The sequence below is a fragment of the Schistocerca serialis genome, chromosome 10, assembly GCF_023864345.2.
Source record: "Schistocerca serialis cubense isolate TAMUIC-IGC-003099 chromosome 10, iqSchSeri2.2, whole genome shotgun sequence".
In the NCBI taxonomy this organism is placed as follows: Eukaryota; Metazoa; Arthropoda; class Insecta; order Orthoptera; family Acrididae; genus Schistocerca; species Schistocerca serialis.
Window position 1 is genome coordinate 97,004,521 of NC_064647.1, and position 26,798 is coordinate 97,031,318.

A 26,798-nucleotide genomic window follows, 5' to 3' on the forward strand; every position below is an offset into this window, starting at 1 on the left:
ATTTTTATTTGATTATCTGGGTACTGCATTCTTAAAAAATATGTATGTTTACTACTTTGCTTCTACAGACCTTTTGTTTAGAGCAAGTATTTTACTGAATTATTTTTAAGTTTTGCTGGCATTCTTCGGCTGTTCATCAACCCATACAACAAACTGCTGTCTGTAGAAAAACTGTGCTCATGGAATGTGTTACAGCTATGCTCAATAAACTGAATTGGGAGACCTTACAAAATTCAGATACCTCATTTTTCCAAAAGAGGCAAGAAACACATTAACTTCTCCAGCATATCTCTCGTATAATGATTGTACTAAAATTAAAGAAATTCGTGAGTGCCAACAGTTTTTCTTCTCCCGTACCAGGCATAAATGTAATAGAAAGGGAATTAAAGGATAGTGTATGCTAAACACCCTCTCCAACACAATGTACAGATGCAGATGCATAATCACTTCGTCTTGACATTTACACACTTTCAATTTAGTACTTGACTCCACAGAAAAAAATCCCAAGTGCGAATGTTCAAGTAAAAGACTGTTCAAAGTTGTAACCATATTTTACTAGATGGACTGTCCAGATTGTAAAAGGGAAGATACTCACATAGCAGCTGTCCACAAATTAATTGGAATTGTTTGTGTAACTTCATACACTGGCGGAATATTGAAGCATAAGCAAATTTATGACTAATTGAAACTCGCAATGATCAAAGAACGAGCAGTTACCTAGGCATTGAGGCTCTGTAACTATGGTAAGGAATAAGTTTTGCTTGGATGCTCACATTAGCATAGTGTAATATGCATCATCTTTGTGAAAACAAACATGTTGTTTTTAATACTTGGACTTTCTATTCAGTGCTAATCAATATGAATAAGGGGCACTAAAATGAAAACAAGAGAGGTGGAAAAAAAGTAAGTGAACTGAACTGTTTATTATTTTACAAGTAGCCCCCATAGATTGCATCTCTTCATCTGAAGCAAGTCAGTGGTCACTAATTTCTTTCTTCAGGGCTCAAAAAATATGGAAATTGCATGTGCAGAGGTCAAGAGGGGAAGATTTTTAAGGGCTTCCCAGCAAAATGTCTGCAGCATAGTTGAAATAATCTTGGCAACATATGGGCAGTCATTATCCTACATCAAAATGATGCCATCCGTGAACATTCATGATGTGCTTCAGTTTCTCTCCACATGGGTGCTGTGCAAAAATTGAACTGCACGATCAAGCCCAAACGTACAGGAATGTTGGCAGACAGCATCTTCCTGTTGCAGGATACTACATGCCAACACATTGTCAAGGTTGTTTTGACTACACTGCAGAAGTTTCTCTGCAAAGTCCTCACACATCCTTCACATTGTCCTGAGCTCACCCCAATCCAGTTTCTATATTTATGGAGCCCTAAAGAAAGACATTAATGACCATCAATTTGTTGCAGGCAAACAGGTACATGTCTGGATACAATTGTAGTTTCTTAGGCAACCACAAACATTTTTTCCATGAAGGCATTGATTGGGTCTCACAGTGGGATGAATGTATTAATAGTTCTGGTGATCACTTTGGAAACAACAAAGTCTATTTACATTTTTGTCTGACTGTATCATTTCGTTTGTCTGATCATTGTATTTACAATATGTTCCCTTCAACACCCCTTTCCATTTCAATTTGTCCTCTAACTCCAATAATCTGTTAGAATGGTGGACCAAAAAGTAGACAATGATATACATAGGACAGTTTGTAATGTGATGGACTCTTCCTAGTACGCAGCATATAAGGTGAAGGAAAGAATGCTGCACTTGGAGGTTGAGATACCATTGCTTATCCCAGTTCAAGACAATAGTGTATCTAGCAAAACCAAGTCCCAACAATAGGTTTAATTGATTTGCAATTTAAAAAACAAATCTCTGGCAGTGCTGTAACAGCATGCCACGAACAGGTAGCATGAACTCTGCACTGAGCCAGACCTGTTCTCTTAGCTCAGCGAGATGACGCAAATGCCGTGGGAACGAATATGTACACTTTTACTGATGTTAGTTGTGTTCGCACCAAACTTAATTACTTCTCCCCTCACCCCCATCTACCTAATTAAAGCATTAAATTGTATCCAATTTACACTTCTACAATGTGATAGCTTGTATATTTCTTTCTGTTACTGTTACCTACATTTAAACATGAAGACGTAACATGAACTTCTTACAGACATAAATGACCATTTTGTTTTGTCCATGACACAAATAAGGCCAGAAGAAAATAATAGTGGATATAGTGACTTCATCTATATCCATTGAGGTACAACAACTACAATAGGTAGGCTACACTAAATAGCACATTATGTAGGATTGATATCTAGGGTTATCGTTGTAGAGCCAGTACATACAGGTACGAGCAATGTTTGATTTAGAGGAGATGTTCAAAGTGACCACCTTGCATTTGTAAACACTTAGCAACTTGCTGGATCGTACTTCACTGTATCCTATGCAACACAACTGCATCTACCGTTGCCAAAGCGGCTTGCACGTGAGCTATTAGGTATTATAGATCCATTATTGGAGTGTTATAAACTTGTTCCTGTTGTGTCCCCACAAATCAAAATCTAATGAATTAGGTCTGGGGAACATGGAGGGCAGAACGTTGGGCCTGTATGACCAGTCCATTTCCCCGGACACACTTCATTTAAATAGTTACGCACATTCATTCTAAAGTGTGGCGGTGCACCATCACGCTGAAATCGTAGCTGCTGCCAAACACCAAGTAGAATGTTTTCTAATGCATCAGGCAAAGTATTGGGAAGAAATGTACGATTCAACTTGACTGGCAATAGGTAAGAGCTTGAAAGCACTCCCATTATTCAGCCCACAGATTTATGCCAAAGTCTTCCTTAAAGCCACGTTCACGGGTGATCTGGGTTGCGTTCTGACCAGCAGTGGCTGTCGGGGAGGTTGAAAATGATGACATGAGGGAAGCTTGATTCATCATTCCATATAGTGTTACATGTACCGGGTGATCAAAAAGTCAGTATAAATTTGAAAACTGAATAAATTACGGAATAATGTAGATAGAGAGGCACAAATTGACACACGTGCTTGGAATGACATGGGTTTTATTAGAACCAAAAAAAATACAAATGTTCAAAAAATGTCCAACAGTTCATCTGATCAGAATAGCAATAATTAGCATAACAAAGTAAGGCAAAGCAAAGATGATGTTCTTTACAGAAAATGCTCAATATGTCCACCATCATTCCTCAACAATAGCTGTAGTTGAGGAATAATGTTGTGAACAGCACTGTAAAGCGTGTCCGGAGTTATGGTGAGGCATTGGCGTAGGATGTTGTCTTTCAGCATCACAAGAGATGTCAGTCGATCACGATATCTCGTGACTTCAGGTAACCCCAAAGCCAATAATCGCACAGACTGAGGTCTGGGGACCTGGGAGGCCAAGCATGACGAAAGTGGCGGCTGAGCGCACTATCATCACCAAACGACGCGCACAAGAGATCTTTCACGCGTCTAGCAATATGGAGTGTTTTTTGTTCTAATAAAACCCCATGTCATTCCAAGCACGTGTGTCAATTTTTACCTCTCTATCTACATTATTTCGTAGTTTATTAAGTTTTCAAATTTATACTGACTTTTCGATCACCCGGTATAAAGTGTTAGATATCTTCCACTTGCTGCAAAAGCCGTTCACAAAGCTGCACTCATTGAATGCAGCCTTCTGGCCACTGGTGCTGCATTGATGTTTACTGATATGGATGCAGTTCTTCATTATACAACACTTCAATCCTTAGCCTTTGGGGTATATAGAACTGCTTTGCAATAACACAAGTAATTTACCAAGGTGATTGATGAACAGTTTCAAGAATTGTGTCACCTATTTGTGGAGTATGTCTAGTTTTTGGATGACTTCTATCCATAACTTCTGGATGAAGATCACAGGTTTCCCCGAAGGTGACAAAGAACTTTATCAGGATGGCACCTGTGAGGGTACTGTGCAGCATATGCATGAGCAGCAGCAGCTTGGTTATTGGACACACACAGCACCAAAAGCATATTGATGTATTCATTGTTGGGTACGCCATCGGGAAGCTGCCGTACATGTACTTGACATGACCTGTTATGGTTGTGTACTGCACAGTTAATAGACATGTGTGCAGTTTAATGGAGCCCACTGTCATGTGATAGGCTATTGTCATGTGACAAAATGATGAGCTGCTTATAAACAAGAACTATAAAAAAAGGAACCCGACTAAAAATAAAAAAAAGGAACCTGTTGAGGATTCAAACCATAGTGCCATGACATATGTGCATTTGGTGTCCCAGCAGTCTATTCAGTGAGCTACGACAGATGGCATGGTAGTGTGGGGTGACATACATTCCTCTGTACATTCCGATGCACTGCATGATGTGACAGTGTTTTCACCTTCTTGTTTTCATAGATCTTTTTTCAAAATGCACCCAATCTGATTCTGCTACATAAACTTTTGTCTTGAACCTGGATGAGGAATTGCATGCTGACCACAAAGTGTGGTATTTTTCTTCGCCCTGTATGTAAGGAACAGTGCATATAGTACAACAAGTGTAAAATAATGCGTAGGAATATAGATACAAAGATGCTAAATGATATTCAGGCTGTAGAAAAGACAATGTGTGATGTCTTCAATGACTATTATAACAGAAATGTATAAAAAGACTTTCCACAAAAGTGAAAGAAATTCTAGTCGTGTAAAAGCTGTCAGTTGCACACAACCATAGGTGACACTGGAACTGAAACAGGTTGTATACTACCTGGGACAACTGAGAGATCTGGGAATTTTTCATTGTTTTTGTTATCGCTTAAATTTTTGTAATTTTGATTGGTAAGAACTGCTACTCTAACAAAGGATATTACTGTGTCCCTATACTACAGAATAATAATGCAGCAATAAAACATGAACGAGAGAAAAAACGAAAATAAAACTTAAATTGCAAGGGAAATGCACAATATACAGCAACAAAACACGATGCTCATACAAGCATCTGCCAACAGCAAAATGTGTCGAAGGCTTTAGGAAGACTGTGCAATGCTCTGTAACAACAAATTGCCTCCAATGAGCGTGACGTCACAACTGTTTACATTAGATTCGTTTTAGCAGTTACGAGCGGTATCATGCGCATACACAGTTGAGTAGTACCTTCTCCTGCTTCTGGCTACAGAAATGTGGCTGCTAGCTGTGTAAGCAATCGTAGCAAGCAGCTAGATGCTACTGGGAAAAATTTTACTGGAGTGCCCAAGCTGCCAGATTCATGCATGCGCAGCAGGGGGGAGTGGCAAATTCATATTCTTGAGGGAAAGCACCTTGTTTCATGAAGTGACTAGCATCCAGCACACGTTAGTCTATCGATTATTCATATGACTTTGAAATGCATCCCTGTCAGTTTTTGAACACATTTTAAGTTGATTTCTGAATGAATCGTAAGTTGATTTGTGAATGCGTGCATAGTGTACATGATGTCTCAGTCAGGGGAATCCTTGTTGCATGTAGAAACAAACTTTCCTACAGACAAAAAGGGCTATAGAAGCTGAACGGAGTAAGACCGAACGGATGAATGCCAACCGCTGTCTGATTGTGTGGTTGATTGGGTTTGCAAATGATGAGCGTTGTTATAATTACTAGCAAAATCCATAGATTCAGACTACAGGAGTGGAAATAAATGAATAACAGGTAAGAAAGATTATGTATTACCTTTTTGGTGTATCCAAGAAAATGAAATTTTGACAGAAAATTCTTGGACAGATCGCTGTACTAATAAGGGCCAGTTGTAGTCCCCGGCTAGCAGCCGCTTTAAGTTCTATTCTGGAAGAAGTGCAGAAAACTCATTGTACGAGCATGTAACAACACCTAACCGGAGAATAATCGCGGGATAACTAAACCGGTGATTCTGGCAAAGTTAGTGAAATTAACCTGCGAATAAGCTTTGACATTGGCAGGAGTAATTACAGAATTAGTGATAACAAGACTATTTGTTAGAACAAGGAAGGAGAAGAAACGGGGACATCACACAAATTATGGAACAATATGACTATTCCAAGTTTGTATTAAAATTTTGTACTACTACTTTTTGATCTAATGCTTGAGAAACTGGAGCACATGAATGAAGTGTGAAACTATTTCCTAACATAAAGCTTTTTGCTTGTAGTAGGTCTAATGGGCATTTGATATTGGACTTCGTTAATTATATTCTGTCGTTACAAAAAAATACCGTTTGTGCCAAAACAGTCTCGTTTATTTGGTGTGTATTACAATTGTTGCGGTATTAGAAAGGCCTGTTTTGTTTTATCTAGCAGACAGTGACAAAATAGATGTAATCAGATCGGGAAACCACAGCAGTCTTGGGTCTTATTTCTATTAACAGCTTTTTCAGTATTAGACAGCGACATTTCAACTTTTCGTGTAACAAAACGTTTGACGAACTTTGATGAGGTAAGATTCTTTCACAGAAAGGAAAGCACACCATGTAAAGCTGTACCAAGATCGCACAGAAAAAAATTCTATGAGCTAAGGATTGAAGAAATGTGTATTGTCTTGCTTGTCTCCTGTCTTTATTGGGTTTATGTATCCTATATTTAATTTTGTCACACAAAGCAGCAAGTTGTTAGCTGATAGGGAACAAAGAGCACAGATTTTCTGAAGAGTTCTTAAAAAAGAACTGAGGGACAGGATGTCAATGTGACAGACTGTAAGCACGAGATGCACCACAGGACATTTTAATTTCCACTGTCCTGAATATGGTTTGATGGCATCCATTACAAAATATACATGTTTCAATTCCACAGAGCGAAGTACAGTGACGTGCGATAGAAGAATGCTGTGTGAGGAGACGAGGCACTGCACTTTGGCACACTTACGACCAAATAACATGTCTTACAATTCCTCGAACACAAATGTTTTATGCATCAGACTCTTCAGAAAGATGTGTGCTACAAAATGAACACATTTTTGAAAATTCGATTTTTTTAAAAAAATTTTGAGGTCCTATCTCAAACGCGTGAGGGAATGGCGTGGTATTGTCCCGGTTAGGAAACATTGTAGATCTGGGGCTGATGATGCGCAGAGCAGTCTGAGTTACAGTGAGGAAGTGGATAGTCTCCATGTGACCCATGTTTACATTTAGTGATTTTGCTGTTTCCTCTTCGTTTACTGCTCTCACGTCAAATGAAAACAAAACAGATTTCTGTGGCTGGGAGCTATCAAGTGAATTAAAATACATAATTATGGAAGGCTAAAATGTGTTATTAGTTGCAGATTTTATTTTATTTCCCCCTTTCTGACAGTCAAGCATTAATTGCCTTGCGCAACAATGAAGTTATTTTTGTCGATTTGCCAAAGAAATTTTCTCTTATTAATCATTTCCGCTGAGGCAGACAATATATTGGAAACAAAGTGTTTAGTTCCACACACTGTTAGCTGCGTTTCAAGTGCACATTTTCAACTTCTAGCATGTTTGGCATTATGCCATAATAAAGAACCAAACATGAGAACACAATACTCCAAGAAAATTTACATCCCGAAAACCACATTGAAAATCTTAACATCAGGTCGTGGCCTACTTCACTGGGAATCGGGCGTCACGAAATTCCGATCCTCTTGGATTATCCTCTGATGCCTTGTTTCTTTTATGGCATAATGTAAGATCTTTTAATGTTTTACACGTACGAACATATGGGCTCCCTACGACATCGTAGCTGCGCAAGCGCGGTGACTCCTGTCATCTGGCGCTCTCTAGTAAATGCAGAAATGAACCTATTTGTAACAGGTCGCGGGAAAATTTTCCGAGTGGTGGTTTGAAAAGCGTTACCATCAAAGTACCATTCTGGCAGTTACACCGGAACTATGTGCGATAATGTAAGATGAATTTCTTAAATCACAGTGTGTTTGACTCTCATTTAAAAATCAACTCTTTGATGACGAGCCATTTAGATGAATTTCGAGCCCAGAAGATCAGACATTTATGTCGTTATTAAAAATTTTACTGGCACCTTTGTGTGTTTATCTTAAATTGTAATATGCGCATAAAAGACCAACATTGTATGCGACAGCTTAGCTTCTATTGCAGCGTATTTATCTTATAGACCAATATTATATGTGAGAGCTTTGCGTTTCATGTAGCTACAATATGTGTATTAATTTAAGCCATTAACTTTTTCTGTTTGTGTGTTCGCACTACTTAACAGTGATGTTGCTATTGGTTAACTACATCACGTGTCCTATGCTCTGAATACCCGTTGTGATCGGCTAGCTAGATCACGTGACATGAGCTATGACTGGCTTACAAAAGCGCATCGCAATCTCTATTTTAATGCTTCGGAAAGTAACATGCGGTGTTTGGTGGAATTCGAATTTATACTTTCGTAATACGAAAATATGCAGTGTACATGTTGCTGCACATCAAAGATCTTCTCAAAACATGTTTTTTTTTTCTGTGTTTAGTTTTCTAAAGCTCCGGGAAATTCTACGCCCGTGTATAAAACCATAATCATTCAAAAGACATAAGTTATATAGTTCCGAGAGAAAATATACTGTCAGTTAACAGGGAAAAAGTATGTTTTCACTCGGGAGAAAGTGTATCTTTAACCGGGAAATCCGGGAATTTTATTTTTTTTTTTCCTTGTCCATGTATACACCCTGTGAAATTGAGTTTAGCAAAGCAAAAGCAGAAATGCTGAATTTTGTTTTCAATTTTTCCTTTACGATAGAAAATCCAGGAGTACAGACCCAGGTCAATTCTTGCATAGCTCTAAGGATGAGTGATACAGATATTAATGTCAGTGGCATTCAGACCAAACTCCAGTCATTAAAACTGAACAAAGGGCCAAGCCCCAGTGGAATTCATATCAGATTCTACTAAGAATTTCTGGCTGAAGTATCCCCTCCTAAAATGTTCACTGTGGAAATTTCTGTACTGCGTATCACATCCTGGTGGCTTGATGAAAACTTTGCTGCAATGCGGCTCAGGTTACCGGTGTCTTGAATGCCGTGAGTGTGTTACGTCACTTCATCATGTATGTACCTGGTAGGCTGTCAGTAGCAAAGGGAACATATCGCTGCATAAACTGCTTCAGTAGTGGCCAGCTAGATTGTGAAATGACCCCAAAACTATGCTTTTTTTTCTGTACTACTTTATTTGGCAAACACATACCTTACAGGAAACAATAAAAATAAAATAATTTTCACATAAACTTTGCACTCTTTAATAGTTGAAATTTTAAAAAGTCATTCTTGGTTTTATTGTCTCTTGCTTCTTTTATTTTTGAAGGACATTTTATCTTACTAATTCATTTGCAAAACACACAAACAAGTTATACAAAAAATACTTATCAACCTAACCTTTGCACCATTTAAACACCAAAATCTTAAAAAGTCATTCCTGAATGTGGTTTTCATTGAAATAACTGATGCACATTTTAGGTTGGCCTAGACAGTCGTTGCAGAAGGTTGTGACTTTCTTGGGTTTGTTGTATGCTGCTTTCTTGCCTTCTTGAGCGAAAATCCATTTGTAGCAGAATGTGCAGTGTCGCCAAAATTTGCTTGCAGGTCCCTCATTTTTTCCCAAAGTATCTGCTTTCTTTGTTGATGGAGGAATGGCACATCCATATACTTGCAAGGGAATGGACTGTTAGAAATTTCGAAATGACCTCCTCCTCCTCCTCCTCGAAGTGCTCTTTTTATGATGCAGAATCCTAGCATTTACTATAGAGGTCTCTAATTGAAGTTCCATTGCAACTTTTCTCCCAACTTTTCACCCCCCTTCTCAAGAGTGAATAATAGGAAGACATCTGGTTACTGAAATCTTGTTGTACTCCAGCACAACATTTGGTTTAATTATAACTTCTCCTTTTCTGTTATTTTTCCTTTTGTCCTCTAAAACATCACTATGTCCAGGAAGACTTGAAATCATTAGAACTCTCCTTTCATCAACCCAATTAAAAATTTTGACTCCATATTGCCCTCTGCTCCACATATTTCCTTCTTTTTAAGCTGCTTCTCCACTGTATCCTAGGGAGGTCCTGCTCTATTTGGGCAATTTGTTTGCTAGAGCAGCATATTTTTATCTAACAACTTATGTGTTAGAGAAATGCTTGTATAGAAATTGTCAGCTCGATTGGCATTTTGAACACTTTCTGTGCTGCATATTTATTTATTTCCAACAAAGCAGTTTGTGTTACCAACATTTTATAAACATCAGAAGGGATACCAAAATTGGTGGCAATATTAATTTCTGAATCCCGATTAAAAATTACTCGTGTTATATTTTGTCCAGTTGGTTTCTCAATTGAGATATCATTTTCATCAGTGCCATTACCATTATCATGGTCTCATCATCATCATCAGAACAGAAGTCATTGTCTTCTACATTTAAATCGAAAGAGGATCTTGAATCTTGGGGACTGGCAGGAGAGATGTTGTGATGATCACCAGAGTGACCCTTTTTTCTTTTTTTTTTTTAGGTAGCCGTTCAGATAGTAGCATAGGCCCTTGTCATCTAATGGTGTACTACATCTGTGTTTCCTTATTATTGACAGCCCACAAATAGAGGGATCCATTTCTAGCTAAACATGCAATGAAATGGTATTACAACTAGTGGTCAGCTACAATTATTGTAGAAGATAATCATTTCATAACCGTATACATTATTTTACTACACACCTAAAGCTGCTTTCTTAGCTGCTAACACTAACAAATGGTGGTGTGTGTATTTTAATGTACAACAATATGTGACCAGTTTTGTGTAACTTTTGGTGCTAAAAGTGTACGGCACGACAATCAGGAGTCAGGGTGACATGATCAGTTGCAAACGTGCAGGAAAGTGTTAGATCACTAGTGGTCCAAACGGCAACAATAACATATTTGAATTACTCATCATGGTAAATAAATATGTACATTTGAGCATTTTGCAGCATAGAATTCGAGGTAAAAATAGCTTACACAAACAATTTCGGGATTCTCTCCCCCCTTCTCTCCCCCCCTTCTCTCCCCTTCTCCTCCCCCCTTATTCTCCCCCCCCTTATTCTCCCACCCTTCTCTCCCCCCCTTCTCTCCCCCCTTTCTCTCCCCCCCTTCTCTCCCCCCTTTCTCTCTCTCTCTCTCTCTCTCTCTCTCTCTCTCTCTCTCTCCCCCCCCCTTCCCTTCTCTCTCTCTCTCTCTCTCTCTCTCTCTCTCTCTCTCTCTCTCTCTCTCCCCCCCCCCCCTTCCCTTCTCTCTCTCTCTCCCCCCCCTCCCCCCCCCCCCTCTCTCTCTCTCTCTCTCTCTCTCTCTCTCTCTCTCTCTCTCTCTCTCTCTCTCTCCCCCCCTCCCCCCCTCCCTTTTCTCTCTCTCTCTCTCTCTCTCTCTCTCTCTCTCTCTCTCTCTCTCCCTCCCCCCCTCCCTTTTCTCTCTCTCTCTCTCTCTCTCTCTCTCTCTCTCTCTCTCTCTCTCTCTCTCTCCAAGGGGCTTACCATGGTTGGCGAGTACATATGAGGCTATCGCAGGGCCCCAGCCTTAGTAGCGCTACTTCCTCTTTCTGTGCTATCTCTTACCTTCCCTGAATTTCCATTGGATGGTCCTTTTGGCGCCGAGCCTGCCTAGACTTAGTTCATGATTTTGGTTAGGATTTCAGGCTTCACTTCTGGTGCTATCTGCACCTACCATTAACAATTATATAGTCCCTGTTTTTGCGTTTGACCTGTCATCTTTTCCAAATTTTGCAGAAGTGCATGTTGTCCTGTGTGTGTATATGCTCCACCTCTGTGCCCTTCCACCCTGGCACCTTTCCTTCCTATTGTAATAGTATGCGCAAAACCCAATGCAGTAGCCATCCCGTTGCAGGAGGGTTGTCAAGAACCTGCACTGTGGTAGCCCTCTGATCATGCAGGGATCACACTGTTGGTGCCTGCACTGCACACTCCTCATGTATGTCATGGAATATGTGCCTATCGTGAATGGGGCACGGGGACTTCTGGCAACGGATTACTGGCAGTCAGTGGCATTATGGCAGATAGTTCACACATGAAATGACATAGGCTCTCACCTACTGGTGGTCACACAGTCCCAGCAGTCTCTTTGGATGGAAAGGCCTCATATGATGCAACAAAGTACAATCACAGTACATTCCCTTCCCTGGCCAAGCCTTGGGAGGAATGAAGGACTAGATAGCAAGGAGCAAAATCGCCCCCCCTTCTCTCCCCCTCAATACCTGGTTTGTACCAGGACTGAAAGGGACACCTTTTTGGCCACAAAGCCTTTATGTATTGTGGGGCACAGTGAAGACAAATAAGGGAGGGTTGCAGCCGTCTCTAAGATAAAGATTGGGTCCCTCCTGATGAAAATGTCATTGGGATGTGCACTTCGTCTGTCGTGTCCATAGGGGACCAAGGGAAAACAGAGTTGCTACTGGAGCCTTCAACTTGGCTTTAGAGGGTGATACATTGCCTGAGAAGGTCAAGGTGATGGTCTACCAGTGTGACATGAAACCTAATGTTCCTCCTCCTATGAGATGCTTAAGGTGTATGAAGTTTGGACAATGTCTTCCTTTTGCACTGCTACCCCAGTCTGCAGGGATTGTGGACATCCACTGCATAGGAATGTTCTTTGTGCCACTCTCCCATCTGTGTAAACTGCGGCGAGCTCCACTCCCCTGCTCACCAGACTGCTCCATATTTAAGTGTGAAAAGAAAATCCAGGAGTACAAAAGTCTGGGCAGGCTCACATATCAAGAGACCAGAAAAGAGTATGAGCATCTTAATCCAATACAAATGACACAATCCTACACTACAGCCACAATGTCGTCGCCTTCGCTGTCGACTGTGCCTTCCTCTGTTGCACCTATTACAGTGGACCCTCAGAGTTGCGCCTCCCCCCCCCCCCCCCCTCCTTCCCCCACTTGCCAGGTGGTTGGGAGACCTGGTGCTCTCATTGCAGCCACTTCGGGAGCATTGGGTCCCCACCTGCTGAGGACACTGGTCCCCATCCCCCAGCTGGAGGCACCTCATCTTTCTCCAGATTCTTTAGCTAAGAAGACGTCCATCAGGACCCTCCCTTCCATGGTTCCTGCTGGTCCACAGCCAGCCACTAGCAAGTGGCTGAAGGAACCACAGAATGCTGGCGGTCGAACTTCTCGTTCTTCCTCTGCTCTTTAAACCAATTAAGGGAAGCCTTCCCAGTCCTTGTCTTGTCTTGTAAGGAGAAAATGGACAAAAAGAAATGCTCTGAGGCGAAGGAAACTATGGTGGTCCCCATGCCACTGGACTCAGCATGTACTCTTTCAGTGCACAAGGTGGAAATCCTTTGGCTACTGAGGTTATTTTAAGAATCGTACTGGCTATGAGAGGGAATCAGATGAAGTTTGTGTGTTACGTGCTGCACACTCTATATAGTGAGTGACCTTGTGCCTCGGGGTGGAGCAGCGATCACTGGCTGAGGTATAGACAAAAAATTTCACTGGCACGGCTTGACCTTTGAACTCTGGTGCATCCACACACTTGAGTGTAGCTCACGGAACTTATTCAGTCATTGATCTCTCCTTTTGCAGCCCTGGTCTTCTACCATCTATCCACTGGAGGATCCGCAATGACCTGTGTGGCAGTGACCAGTTCCTGATCTTCCTGTTCCTCCCTCAGCATTGCTCCCCTGATGCCTGCCCAGATGGGTTCTCCATAATGCTGTTAGTATGGATTCACCTCTGCTGTTGTCCTTAGCTCCCCATCACAAGGCATTATCGATGTGGCTGTTCAGCATACAATGGCAGCAATTCTTTTGGCAGCCAACTATGTCACCCCCTATTCTTCGTGTTTACCCCTTTGGAAGATGGTACCCTGATGGACCTGAGAGGTTGCTATAGTCCTTAGAGATCTTAGGCAGGCTCTCAAACACCATAGGTGGTGCTTTTTATTGGAGCACCTCGTCACTTTTAAACGGCTTCATGCCCAAATCTGCTACCACATAAAATGGAAAAAAAAGCAAGAATCCTGGGAACAGTAAATTTCCACCACTGGATAACGTAACTCTCCATCACAGGTATGAGCAAAGATCGGACACATCTACAGCTTCCAGTCCTCTGCAGATGTACCGTGTATTTCCGTAGATGATGCCATTTATACTGATCCAGACGCTGTCGCTGAACATTTTGCTGAGTACTTTGATGGTGCATCTGCATCTAAGAACTGCCACCTCACCTTTCAGCTGATAAAACAGTAGGTGGAGCGAATGCACTTATCTTTTACTACCCGGCACCTGGAGCCATATAGTGCTCCATTAAGTGGACAGAAGCCCTACAGTGCCTTAACTCCTTGCCCTTATATGGCCCCAGGGCCAGACTACATCCACAACCAAATGCTGCAGCATCTCTCAGCAATTGTCAGTGTCACATCCTTGCCCTCTTTAACTGGATCTGGAAGGAGCGTGAGTTTTCATCTCGGTAGCGAGAAGGTGTGATAGTTCCAGTACTGAAACCAGAACCCCCAGAGAGGACATTTACTGCCCAATCAGCCTTACCAACACTCTCCAAGTTGTTCGAATGCATGGTGAGGAAGCGGCTGTGTTGGCTCCTTGAGTCTTGGTGGCCTTTCAGCTGCATCTCAGCGCAGTTTTGCAAAGGGTTCTCCACTGCTGATAATTTGGTTCATCTGGAGTCCACCATATGTATGGCCTTTGCGTGTTGTTAGCACCTCATCACTGTCTTTCTTGATCTACAGAAGGCTTATGACACCACATGGCATCACCACATCCTTGCATGAGTGAGTGGGTTCTCTGGGGTTGACTCCCAATTTTTGTCAAGAATTTCATGCCGCACCATACCTTCTGGGTTCAAGTGGGTGCTTCACTCAGTACCCCCCATATCCAGGAGTACAGGTTCCGGCAGGACTCTGCTGAGCATTGCCCTCTTTCTGGTGACCATTATGGACTAGCGGTAATGGGGGGGTTTAGATATCGCCCTCTTTATATGCCGATGATTTTTATTTTTATTATTGCTCCTCTAGTATGGGTGTTGCTCAGCGTCGTCTTAGGGTGCCATGTGAAAGGTGCAATCATGGGTTCTCACCCATGGCTTCTGGTTTTCAGCCACCAAGATGCACTTATTTTGTCATTGTACTGCCCACCCATACCCAGAGCTTCATGTAAACGATCTATTACTTCCTGTAGTTCAGATGCACCACTTTTTGGGACTGGTCTCAGATTCGTGGCTGACATGGCTTCCCCACATTCGCCAACTTAATCAAAAATGCTGGCGACACCTCAAAACACTTTGCTGCCTCAGTAACACTAGCTAATCACTCAACCCTTTAGCAGTGCTACAAAACGTGTCCAACATGCAGCAGGAGCCTTCTAAACCAGCCCTGTGAACAGCCTACTAGCTGAGGCTGGAGTTCCTCCATTATCTATCAGGTGCCAACAACAGCTTCTGAATTATGATTTGTGTTTGTTGCTTCTCTGAACATCCCAACTACCATGTCCTGCACCTCCCACAACAGCGACCCAGAACTAGATTTACAATTCCATCATGCCTCCAGTGTCTGTTCAGAACTGCAGCTTCTTCAGTTGTCACCTCTGGTCAGGGAGACATTATATTTGCTCCAATGGCTTGTGCTCTGAACTCAGATTTGTCTCGAAATCTGCTTTGGTTCAAAAGGTTCTGTTGACACCACAATTTTTTGCAACCTGCTCTGGCTGTCCTTTAGGTGTATCTGGGCTCAGAAGTGGTATTTGTCGATTGCTCCACATTTGATGGATGAACAGGCTTTGGATACACACATGCACACTCTGTTGGCTCCACATTAGGTACCCTTGGCTGATACATGGCCACATTCGCAGATGTGAGGTTCCTCCTCTCTGTTGATGCAGAGCTGGCCTGACGGTGGTCCATGTGCTCATGAACAGGCAGATTTGGCACTTCGAGGTGGCATCATAATCTTGCTGACATGATACGTCTGGTGCTAGCAGACTATGCCAAAGGGGCTGACCTGGTGTTACACTTTGCCTGTGAAGATGGATTCTATACATCCCTGTGAGGTAGGGCTTTTTGGCCTCATTGACTGCCTGAGGTGTTGTTGGAGCAATCCTCTCATATCCCCCTCCCCCCAATCAACATCTACATCTACACTCTGCAAATCACTGTGAAGTGTGCGGCAGAAAATACATTATTAGGGTTTGTTTCCATTCCATTCACATATGGAGCACAGGAAGAATGATTGTTTTAATGCCTCATTGTGTGCCGTATAATTATTGTAATCTTGGCCTCACGATCCCTGTGCAAGCAGTACGTAGGGGGTTGAGTACATTCGTAGAATCACCATGTAAAGATGGTTCTTGAAGCTTTGTTAGTAGGTTTTCCCGATATAGTTTACGTCTACAGGAGAACCGAATCGTCTGTCCTTGGCTGGTCCACCACTCCAGTTGATCCGATTGTGCTAGAGCCAAACTGGCCCTGACTAGTGGTGGTGACTAGCCATTGTGCCATTGTTGTTTACAGGTAGTCTGTTTTGGTGCTCTGTCGTCTCCCATATCATTTCTGTCATTGTCTGTGTTTTTTTGTACAGTTCTGCACTGTGAAGTTTTTAGTGCTTGCTGCTCAGTGGTTGTATGACCTTTTTTTCCCAATGGTTGTTACGGTACTGTATGTAATTTTTTTACAATTTGTGTACCGTACAATTGGCTGTGTTTTTTTGTCATGTCAGGAGTGAAATGTAAACACATTACTCCTTCACTAAATTAAAAATTAGGACTGCTACGAAGACTGGACCCGCGGAATCGGGGCAAAAAATTGTCAAGGAACTCAATATAGGCACTATGATGATAAAAGATTTGAGGAGAAATCAGAAAGACACTGAATCGTGTACTACGACAGTAGATGATGAAAATGCTCTTAAGAATTATGAAACATTGAAAAAGCCTAAACTTAAACTGCTTGACAACTCATTGGGGATATGGTTCCACCAAGAAAGCAGGTGGCTGGAGTCATCTCGGAAAAAAAGCTTTCTCAACATGATGATACAGAAGAAAGGGCGTTACGTGATCACAGATACTGTTGAAATAAAGACCCTAGTCCATGTTTGCAAATGAGTGAGCCAAATCATAGTAGGAAAAACCATCGCAAAACATCACAGAACCACATATGGCCTAAACAACATACTCCTAACAATAATAGTTACATGCCTCAGCACAGCAAACCTTGTCTCATTTGAGAAGAAGAGAAATTGTGACTTGTAGGATCATATTATACACCTTCCATCAGCTGGTGTGCAGTTTCTGTGTTGTTTGGTTCATAGAACACAGACAGCTCTATTTGCCCATGTCAGCTGTGCCCCTTTGTGATATACCCGACTGCAAATATCAGTTGCCTGGAGTTGTCTTCGCACTGTTTCTTCAAACCTGGTTGAGATGGACGCAGCAATTCATATTGGTGTGAAACAAATTGCCATTGACAATGCATGACACTTGTCTCCAGTTCGGGATCTTTTCGATACCACTGTTGCTCCCAAGTGTTACTTGTCTGCGTGTCGTACACCATTCATTGTAGAAATGTTGTAGAATCCACATTGACATACAAACAAATCGGGCAAGTTCATTCAAGATATAGCCACGTACATGTCCAAACATGGTATATCCTTTCTTCCAGTCTGATATGTCTCCATGTTACTGTGTTGAGTTCGTACAGCTGGACTGCAGTGACTTACCTTGGCAGCGGAGGGTCACATGACCACAAGTACAGTGCTCAAAATCTGCCATTGTGCTTTTTAAAGTGTGTAACAAATATTTTTTTCAATCAGCGTATTTTTATAGCATTAGGCCAGTAACTCAATATGTACACCATAATTGGAACATATTCAAGTTTTGTTATTTTTTTGTGTGACAGTGGAAATGTTATATTATCCAACTTCGTTTGATGATGATGCTTTTTTTTTTTCAGGATCAGGTACAGTGACAAGTGCATTTGCAGAAGTAGCAGCACAAACACCAACTGTTCTAAAGTACTCAAGTGGTACAAGATTTGAGGACTTCTCATCTGTCCATACTTGGACTGTGACGGGTTTGAAGACGTTGTGTGAAGGAACAACATGTATCGAGTCTGCTCCGTTAACCCATCAGAATGGCAGTAAATGGTGCATGATCCTTACGAAGAAAGCCAACGAACTGCTTTTGTGTTTTTTACTAAAAAAGAGTGAAACCAACAAGGTATTGAGAGCAAAGTTGAAGGCTGACGAAATTCTTCCGACTGGTGTGATACGTGAAGTACTTCAGTGCAAATGGTATCACCTGAAGGAAGGCGAAAAAACAGAAATGCAAGTCATTAGGAAAGCAGACAATGTCGAACAGAATTACAATGAAAATGAGATAGTACTCCAGTGCGAAATCTGCTTACAGTGCGTTATCCAGGATGAACTGCCTGTGCCAGACACAGAAGAACCACACGGCGGTATAGTGAAGGCTGTGGATGAGATGATGCGCGACGAAGTCCTCGCTGACTTTGAGCTACATGCAGGAAATACAGTTCTAAAGGCACATAGGGCACTACTGGCCGTTCGGAGTCCTTACTTTGCTGCCATGCTGCAGCCCCACACAAAGGAAGCAAAGGAGGGTCGTGTGGAGGTCAGGGACGTGAAGCCGGAAATACTGAAGCAGATTATGCTGTACATGTACACAGGTGTAGCACCGGCTCTCAAGGACATGCCGTTGGAGCTCTTGATAGCCGCTGATAAGTACCAGCTGCACCAGCTGAAGCGTCAGTGTGAGACCCACATCGCCAGCTGTCTGAATGTGGACAATGCCGCAGCAACTGCAGCCAATGCCTCAGTTTTCTCCTGCGACCTTCTGTGGGACCGTGCTATCATTTTCATCAGACACAATCTGTGCGAGGTGATGCGCACACCTGGATGGGCCGAGACTGTAGCCACACATCCCGAAGCCATACAACGTATCAGTGAGCTTATGGGATGAGTCAGTGAGAAGTAACTGTTCTCTTTGAAATGCTTTCAATACTGTTCCTAATTGTTAAATCAATTTAACAATTCCTAACTGTTTGTTATGACTAAATAATGGGTATATTGTAATGTTTTAAAAGGTACTTGAGAATATGAAGTACAACATATTTTTACTTAAATTTTGTATCGTCAAGCGACTTGAAACCTCATAGCAGGCTGATCTGATTCAATTTTGTCCAGGTTTCTTTTTCAGTTTTATGTGCTGCAAGTAGAATTAATTATTTCTTGTTTTCTTAAAAAATACTTTTTCTAGATTATCGCATTGACATTAGGTTACTTAATGCGAGTTAAAAGATGTTACTTTTGACCACACAACTGAACTTTACATCTGTGTTGCACAATTCTGTATTAGAACTTCTGTCACCTTCAAGTTGGGATGCTGTAAAAATTTTGTCACAGATATTCAAATGCATGCATACATTAAAAAAAAAAAAATTCATCTCGTGTTATGAATGATGATAGGTAATCTTCAGATAACATATTTACAATTTAGAATTTTGTAAACTTTGTAAGCTTTGCCAAAATGTACATTAATAAAAGTGAAATACTTAGTTTGAACATTTTAATTTTATATTGTTATTAGGAATACTAAAATGAAACTATTAAATACTGTACCTCAAGAAAATGCTACCTGAACCTTTGTGTTAAAACTGTTCTTTTCATTCACTATTAACTTTCCCCCTTCATGTATTTCCTATCTTCAGTACATTGTTAGTAAGTCCTGCACTGGCTGAAAATAATGACTAAGCTCACAGACAACCACTCACTATGGAGATGAAATGATTTATTGCTGCAAGAATGTTGGGCGCTGAGCTAGGAAACCTTTTCTCTTCTTGCTAGTGGTGACGGAAAATCCACACATAGTGTATATCACAAGGCAACCCCACAGCTGCTTCCAGTCCCTGAGACAGTGAAGTCAGTTGCTGCCCATTCATCCTCCAGGCAAGATGATCATTGGTGTGCAACATTTGTTGTGTTTGTACATTTTTATCACCCATTTTAGTAACGACCATGTGTTTTACACACGAGAGAGCAGACCCTAGCTTGGCTGAGGCTATGTTCTCCATTTTCAGTGGGAAAACTCCATAATAATTCTTTTAACAAAAACCTTTATTTGAATAAAATTAAATGTTAGATTATTTATTTATTCGTTGGCCATCGACTTGAGCTGATAATTTTCAGCTGAGAGTGTAAAGTGTGTCAAACAATTTTTTACAAACATTAAATGTTTAATAAAGAAAACAGGATTACATTTTATGAGTGCATATGAGGTTAGTAAATACTTCCTGTTACAATACGACAGCTAATATTTAATCTGACATTTTAATACTCACTCATACTGTATATATATTTCCCTGCAAGATACACTTTTAGACAATTTTTAAATAAATTTAATTCCAATACTTCCATAATTGATTTTGGAAGATTGTTAAGAAACCTTTTGTTGCTTCATTAGAGCACTCACTGTCAGTTCCAGATTTCACTGTCTTGTGTAATAAGTTTTCTTTCCTTGTGTTATGTGATCATGTACATCTATATTTAGGAGGTGTTTACCCACTTATTGTTACTGAATTAAGTAGGACAAGTGTGAGAACACAATTCCATAATATATTGTACTGAGTACTTTATCATCCACAACTTTTGTTGTTTTGTGCATGATAAAGACGTGTGTGTTTAGCTTTTTACACTGAACATCTATCTTTGATAGTTCCTAGGAATTTTGTGCTACTTACTTCGTTAATTGCCTCACTATTTAATTTTCACTCTGTTTGATTTGGAATGCTAGATTGATTCATAAAAATGTTGTTTGGTATTACATATTTATTTACAACTTCAATATTTATGAGTGCTTCCTTTTCAAGCTCCTTAGTATCAGTTCCACATATATATGTAGTGTCATCAGTATACATTGTAAGTTTCTTTTTGTATATTTTGGGAAATCATTTACACATAGAATAAACTCTATTGGCGTGAGCACAGGACCTTATGGCACATCATGCCTGACAGTTTGTAATTCAGATCTGTTAATTAATTATATTTCCAGCACTAGTATGTTTGGTTTCTGTGCACTGTTTCATATTCATAACATACGATTTGGCTGTGTCATAGCATTTCCCTCGAATCCCATACTGATAAGTTTCTCCATTAGTCTGGAATGATTTACGCAGTCAAATTCTTTAGAAATATCTGTGAAGATCCCACAAGTCTTCTGTTGCCTGTCAAGTAAACTGAGAACATTTTCAATTTCTGTATCTGTTGCTGGGATGAAAGTAATGGCTTGGGTGGGATTTTTGACATTGTACTTTGTTTGGCTGTTTAATTTTGTTTTCATGTCATTTGTTGCAGTTGTATAGTATCTGTTAAAGGTGTTTGCTATTTCTAGAGGATCTACATCACTTTTGCCGTCTTTGAGTGTGCAGATGTCCTCTTGTCAGTTTTGTTGCTTTTCTTCTCTCTTCTTTTAGAAAAGGCCATAAGACTTTTGCATAACTCTTTTATCTACAGCTGTCTTAATGAACAGTGGCCTTTGTTTCTCTGATGAAAATGCAGTACTCTCTTTTTTTATTTTGTAAAAAAGCATTATATGCCTCATTGTTGTTCTTGCTTGGAGAGGTGGTGATAATGCAGTTTGTTTAGTTCTTGCATGGAGTGCCTCTCCAGTCACTCAGCTTTTTTTTTTGTGTGCTGATCTACCTCAATTGCTCTCATTTCTTCTCATTTCCAGCAGTCTTTATCTTAATGTCTATCATGATGTCAAAATGATCTGCTTATGTGGAGTTTATTACTTGGATGTCACAGTAGCATGAAGGAAATTTTATATGTGATCAATAGTGGTTTCTCTATGGTTAGTTACTCTTGTGGGTTTGATCTATTTTTATTTTTAGGTTGAAAGCATGCAACAAGTCCATAGTTTTCTGTATTTTTCCTGGTATGTTCAAATCCCCAATAATTGTTAAATAAGCATATTTTTAAAAAGTTCTTGGATTGTGCCTTCTAGCTCATTAAATAATGTTTTTATTTCACCATTTGGTGATCAGTACAGACCTAATTCACAGCATGACTTCCCTGCAATTTTTATTTCCACTGCTGTAGCTTCAAAGCTCATTTCTGTAGCATATTTTGTGATGGTTTTGATAGCTGTAGTTGATTTGCAGCTTGAGAAAATGGCAACACCACCATCCTTATGCAATGTTATGCAAAAACTGCTTACATTTCTGGTTGTAGACCTCCGTCAGATTTTCTTTTAGCCCATGTTCAATGACTACTAGAATGTTTGGCGTATATTCCTGCAATATTACCTCTAATTAATCTGTTTTATTGTTGGTGCACTGTACATTTTGATGAGGTATTCTGTTGTCTTTAATGTTAATGAGGCCCCTCCCTGTAAGCCAGTAAGCGTTTCACTTGCTCCCCTTGAATTTAGTTACACTGCACTGATTTCTTTTTTTCCCAGGTTGTGACACAACTGACCCATCGCTTTGTATTGAGTTTTAATTCTTGGCAATGTCTGCATATGGATTAGTATTGTTACTTACTAATTTTCCAACATGTTCTTACATTAATGCAATGCCATAAAAAAAATCTCATGTATTGTAGCAGGTGTCCTAGGTTTTGTGTACCTACCATGACTGAATGCCTCTACTGCTATTGCTGCAGATCTCCCAGGCCATGGGCACCCCTACTGTCTGGTTGCTGATTACTAGTGTTGTTTGTAGCAGTGGCTGCCTCGTTTGGTTGCTGCTGTAGCTGATGACCCTCTGGGTTTACTCTTGGCAGCTGTAGATAGTCTGTTTGCTCTTCTGTATGGAGTAGCAGGGACATTTGATGAAGAGCCGTAGTTCAATTTCTTGCATTTTGGAGCCATTGTGGTAGTTTGAGGTAATGTCTTGGTATTTGTACACTGGGACACACTATGATAATTGCTTATTAAATGCGCAATTTTTTGACTTCGGAAAAATTTCCCCTTTCCATTTAAGTGCATGTCTTGGGTTGTATAATGTTCTCCATCCATGTCATCTATTGTAAAGTAATATTGTTGGGGAGCCCTGGCAGTTTTTTCTGTATGAATTATTTGCTTTCTTTATTTCTTCATTTACACATGAAAAACACAAAAGGTTGTTCCTTTTAGGAAAATCCATAACAATATCCATAACAATCGCTTGATATTTACGTAGGTCATTCGGTGTCTCATGTAAATGATGAGTGGCTTTATTCAGTTCATTTTGGTAGAGATAACATTTTGTTCATACAATAAAGTTTCGGCAAATGTTCTTCCTTTGCTGTCTGCATATGTTACTCTCTTTACCTTGAGTAACTGAAAAAAGTTAGTTTGTGTCAGATTTTAGGCTTAATTCTTTTTCATAACAGTATCAACATCCCAGATATTTTGGCTTGAGATATCTTCAGGACAACTGTAATGGTGTACCACTCTGCATTTTATACACATCACACCTTTTGCGACTTGTTTGCTGCAATAGCAGTACTTAAAGTTTAAAATTTCTGTCCGATTTTTTTTTTTTTTGGCTGATCACAATACGATGTGGTCGCTGCATGTGCTGTTTCTTCATTGTAATTTAGCATTTTACACTAGTTTCCATATCTACTTTTTATATCATTACATAGAGGAAAGAATAACTTTCTAACATGATGATTTGTTGTTACTATTTTCACTAATTTAACTATATACACTGGATTTTCATGTTAAGTGTTTGCACTTGGCAACTTGATTTGTTCCTCAGTGTTTCACTGTTTCCACATTCTGTTCTTCCGCTATTTTTGTGACACTCAGTACACTTAATATCACATTAATACTGCGATTTCTGTATATTACACATTTTTCACTGTTTATGTTTGTAGAGCTAACAGGCTCACTATTGTTGTGTCTGCTGCCTTCTATTATGAAAATACTCTGACTATGCTTATTGTCATTAGATGAGGATGCTAATGTTTGTTCAGCAATATAATTGTAAACAACAATGCTCAAATCAGCAGTCTGAGGTAGGAAGAGACTACTGCTACCAAAATTTTTCACTAGACTAAGCATTTAACATCAAAGATACACACTGCATCAACAAAAATAATAGTTTTTTAAAATATAATTTTTGAAAATAATCAGTGGTACGTCAGCATTACACGTAGTTATATCCTTCACCGATAGGTACGGTGGTTTATCAAAAATGTTTGAACTCGACATTGAGTAGCCAAAAGTTCACATCCTAATCTTGGCTTCCACCTTAAACATATGCCTCAAATTGATGAGAACTTGCCATTGAGCAGTAACTAATAGATATTGTTTCCAGAATATAAATTTGAATTTTTTCAGGTAAAGATTACTTGAAATGAAGCTTATTAGTACATTACCTTCCCATCTCAGTAAAGCTATAGAGTTTGTATGTCAGAGTAAATTCGGTATCCTATGGAAGTATGGTAGTGTTTTGATTCATGCTTCCATTCGTCAACTCATGAATGTGTTCGTGTAAGAACCACTTTTTCAAAGTACACTGAAAATGATCATTCAATCAAAGATGTTTGTGAACTGTTTTGACATTTACTATCTTCTACTATATCTGTATAATTATAATAAATTCCGTAGATGCCTGATGATGTGTTTTGTGGTTCTGACCTGCAGTTGAGGACATTCAGCTTCGTATTAGCTGAATGCTTTCAAAATTAGGATCACACCGTGTTTCTCATGATAATATTGACAGAGATTTCAGATGGAGTCCACAATCGGCCCATTACATTCCATCTTGTGAAGGAATCCCAGTAATAGCTAAGAATCGTTACTATTTCTGTTAAATTTGTGGTATTTAGGAAAAATTTGAGTGTCTGTTAACTCAATTACAGAGGGAGGTGGTCCTTCAGTAAGTAATAAAACACTTTTTACCTCAGCCATTTTTGGTTGAAAAAATGCAGAATTTTTTTGTGGGATATTAGGGAATATTTCCACTTCAGCCTCAATGATTTCATGAAGTTCTGATAGCTGGCTGCACTAAGTGTAACCTTGAAAATGGTGTCTGTAATGGAGGTGTGTTTCCAAGGAGAGAGCTGTCATTGAGTTTATTTTGACAGAAAACCAGCATATCACAAACATTCAGAGACAGTTGCAGAATGTCTGTGGATATCTGGCAGTGAACCAAGGAACAATGAGTCATGGGGCAAGGCATCTGTCGTCATTGCAATATGGTTGCGCAAACCTGTCCAAACACCTGTGTGCCGGCTGGCCACCTGGCTGCACACAGCTGTGACTCCTGCAATGTTGGAATGTGATCTCCTCCTCCGTGACAACGGAAGGTCTCAGATGAGTCTGCACACCTGAGAAGAACTCCAAAACTTTTGGAATCTGGAATAAACACTCTGTGCAAAAATGTGTTTCTTACTTATTGAACACACCTCATATACATGTACACAGTCCCGCCACGTTAATGTGACCATTTCCTTTGTTCAGCGTCGACATGCAGTAACCACCCGGACAACAAGTTGTAGTGCTACCAGGGAGAGTGTGGAGGGATGTGAAAAACTGCAGTCATTGTCTTAATTCCAAAACAGAGCAATTTACCTGAAGTCCAAAAGGGCATGAGGATTGGGTTTCAGTATTTCCAAAACAGCTAAGTTTGTCAACTGTTCACATGTTGCCTTGGTTAGAGTATGCCACGCATTGCAAAATGGCGCTATCCAATACAAGTGTCAGGGCAACTGTGGTGCATCTTGAGTCATAGCTGACAGGGTCAAAAGACAGCTGCAGGAATGTGACTGGTGAATAGACTTGCAACTGTTAAGCAACCGACTGCTGAGATGAACTGAGGGGCCACCAACAGTGTTTCCTCAATGACTGTTCACCAAATGTTGCTATGTATGGGTCTCCACAGCGGGCACCTGATTCATTCGTCAATGCTAATTGCTATTTGTCGATGATGAAGGCTGGAATTTGCGTTACTATGACTGGACATCCACTGAGTGACAACAGGTAGTCTTCTCAGGTGAGACACATTTTATGCTCCATCGGACAGATGGCTGTGGGTGTGTACATTGTGAAACATCTGAAAGCAAACATCCTACAATAATTGTTTCCAGGGTGGAGAAAGGGAGTGTAATTGTCTGGGGGAATGTTTTCATGGCATTACCTGGGTGATCTTGTCATTGAGGAAGGCACAATGGATCAACACAAGCACGCGTCTATTCTTGGTGACCATGTCCACGTGTACATGCAGTTTGTTTTTCCTCGGCTCAGTGGCATGTACCAGCAGGGTACTGCAACATGTCACACTGCTTGCAGTGTAAAAGTATGGTTGAAAGAGTACCAGGATGAGTTTAGCATACTCCCCAGATATAAACCCAGTTGAGAACATGTGGGATCACCTAAAATGGGCTGTTTGTGCCACGAATCCTCAACTGAGAAACTTGGCACAGCTGGCCGCCATGGCACTGGACTCATCACAGCTCCTCATCCCTGTCGGTATCATCGAGAACCTTGTTGGCTGTTCCTCCACGTCTCGCAACGATCCGCATAGCAGAAGGGGATTATTCAGGCTTTTGTTAGGTGATCAAATTATTGTGACTGGACCATGTATAATGTGGACTGAATCAGTTATAAAGAACAGTGGCTGAGTTGTTTTAGATGAGTGCAGGCAATCTAGGCGAAGTTTTATAGATGAACTAATAAACACCATGCACTACCTGTTTATTGCATTATTGTCGTAGACAGTACAATAAATTCTGAAACCAACATTTCACAGACCACATAACATTTTCTTTACATATAAAGAAAAATTGTTTAGCTGTAAGGTTTATCACTGCAAGAATATGAACTACTTAAAAA

The 26,798-nt window shown here is 40.4% G+C and overlaps 1 protein-coding gene across 1 annotated transcript in view; it reads left to right on the forward strand.

Moving 5' to 3' along the window:
• The window catches only part of LOC126424777 (speckle-type POZ protein-like), a 36,935-nt gene extending 17,390 nt beyond the window's left edge, over nt 1-19,545 (forward strand). The window contains exon 3 of the mRNA XM_050087537.1: nt 17,908-19,545. Within this exon, the coding sequence (XP_049943494.1) occupies nt 17,908-18,935 (1,028 nt within the window). The 3' untranslated portion in view covers nt 18,936-19,545. The remainder of the gene's footprint in view (nt 1-17,907) is intronic.
• Nucleotides 19,546-26,798: the final 7,253 nt, after the last annotated feature.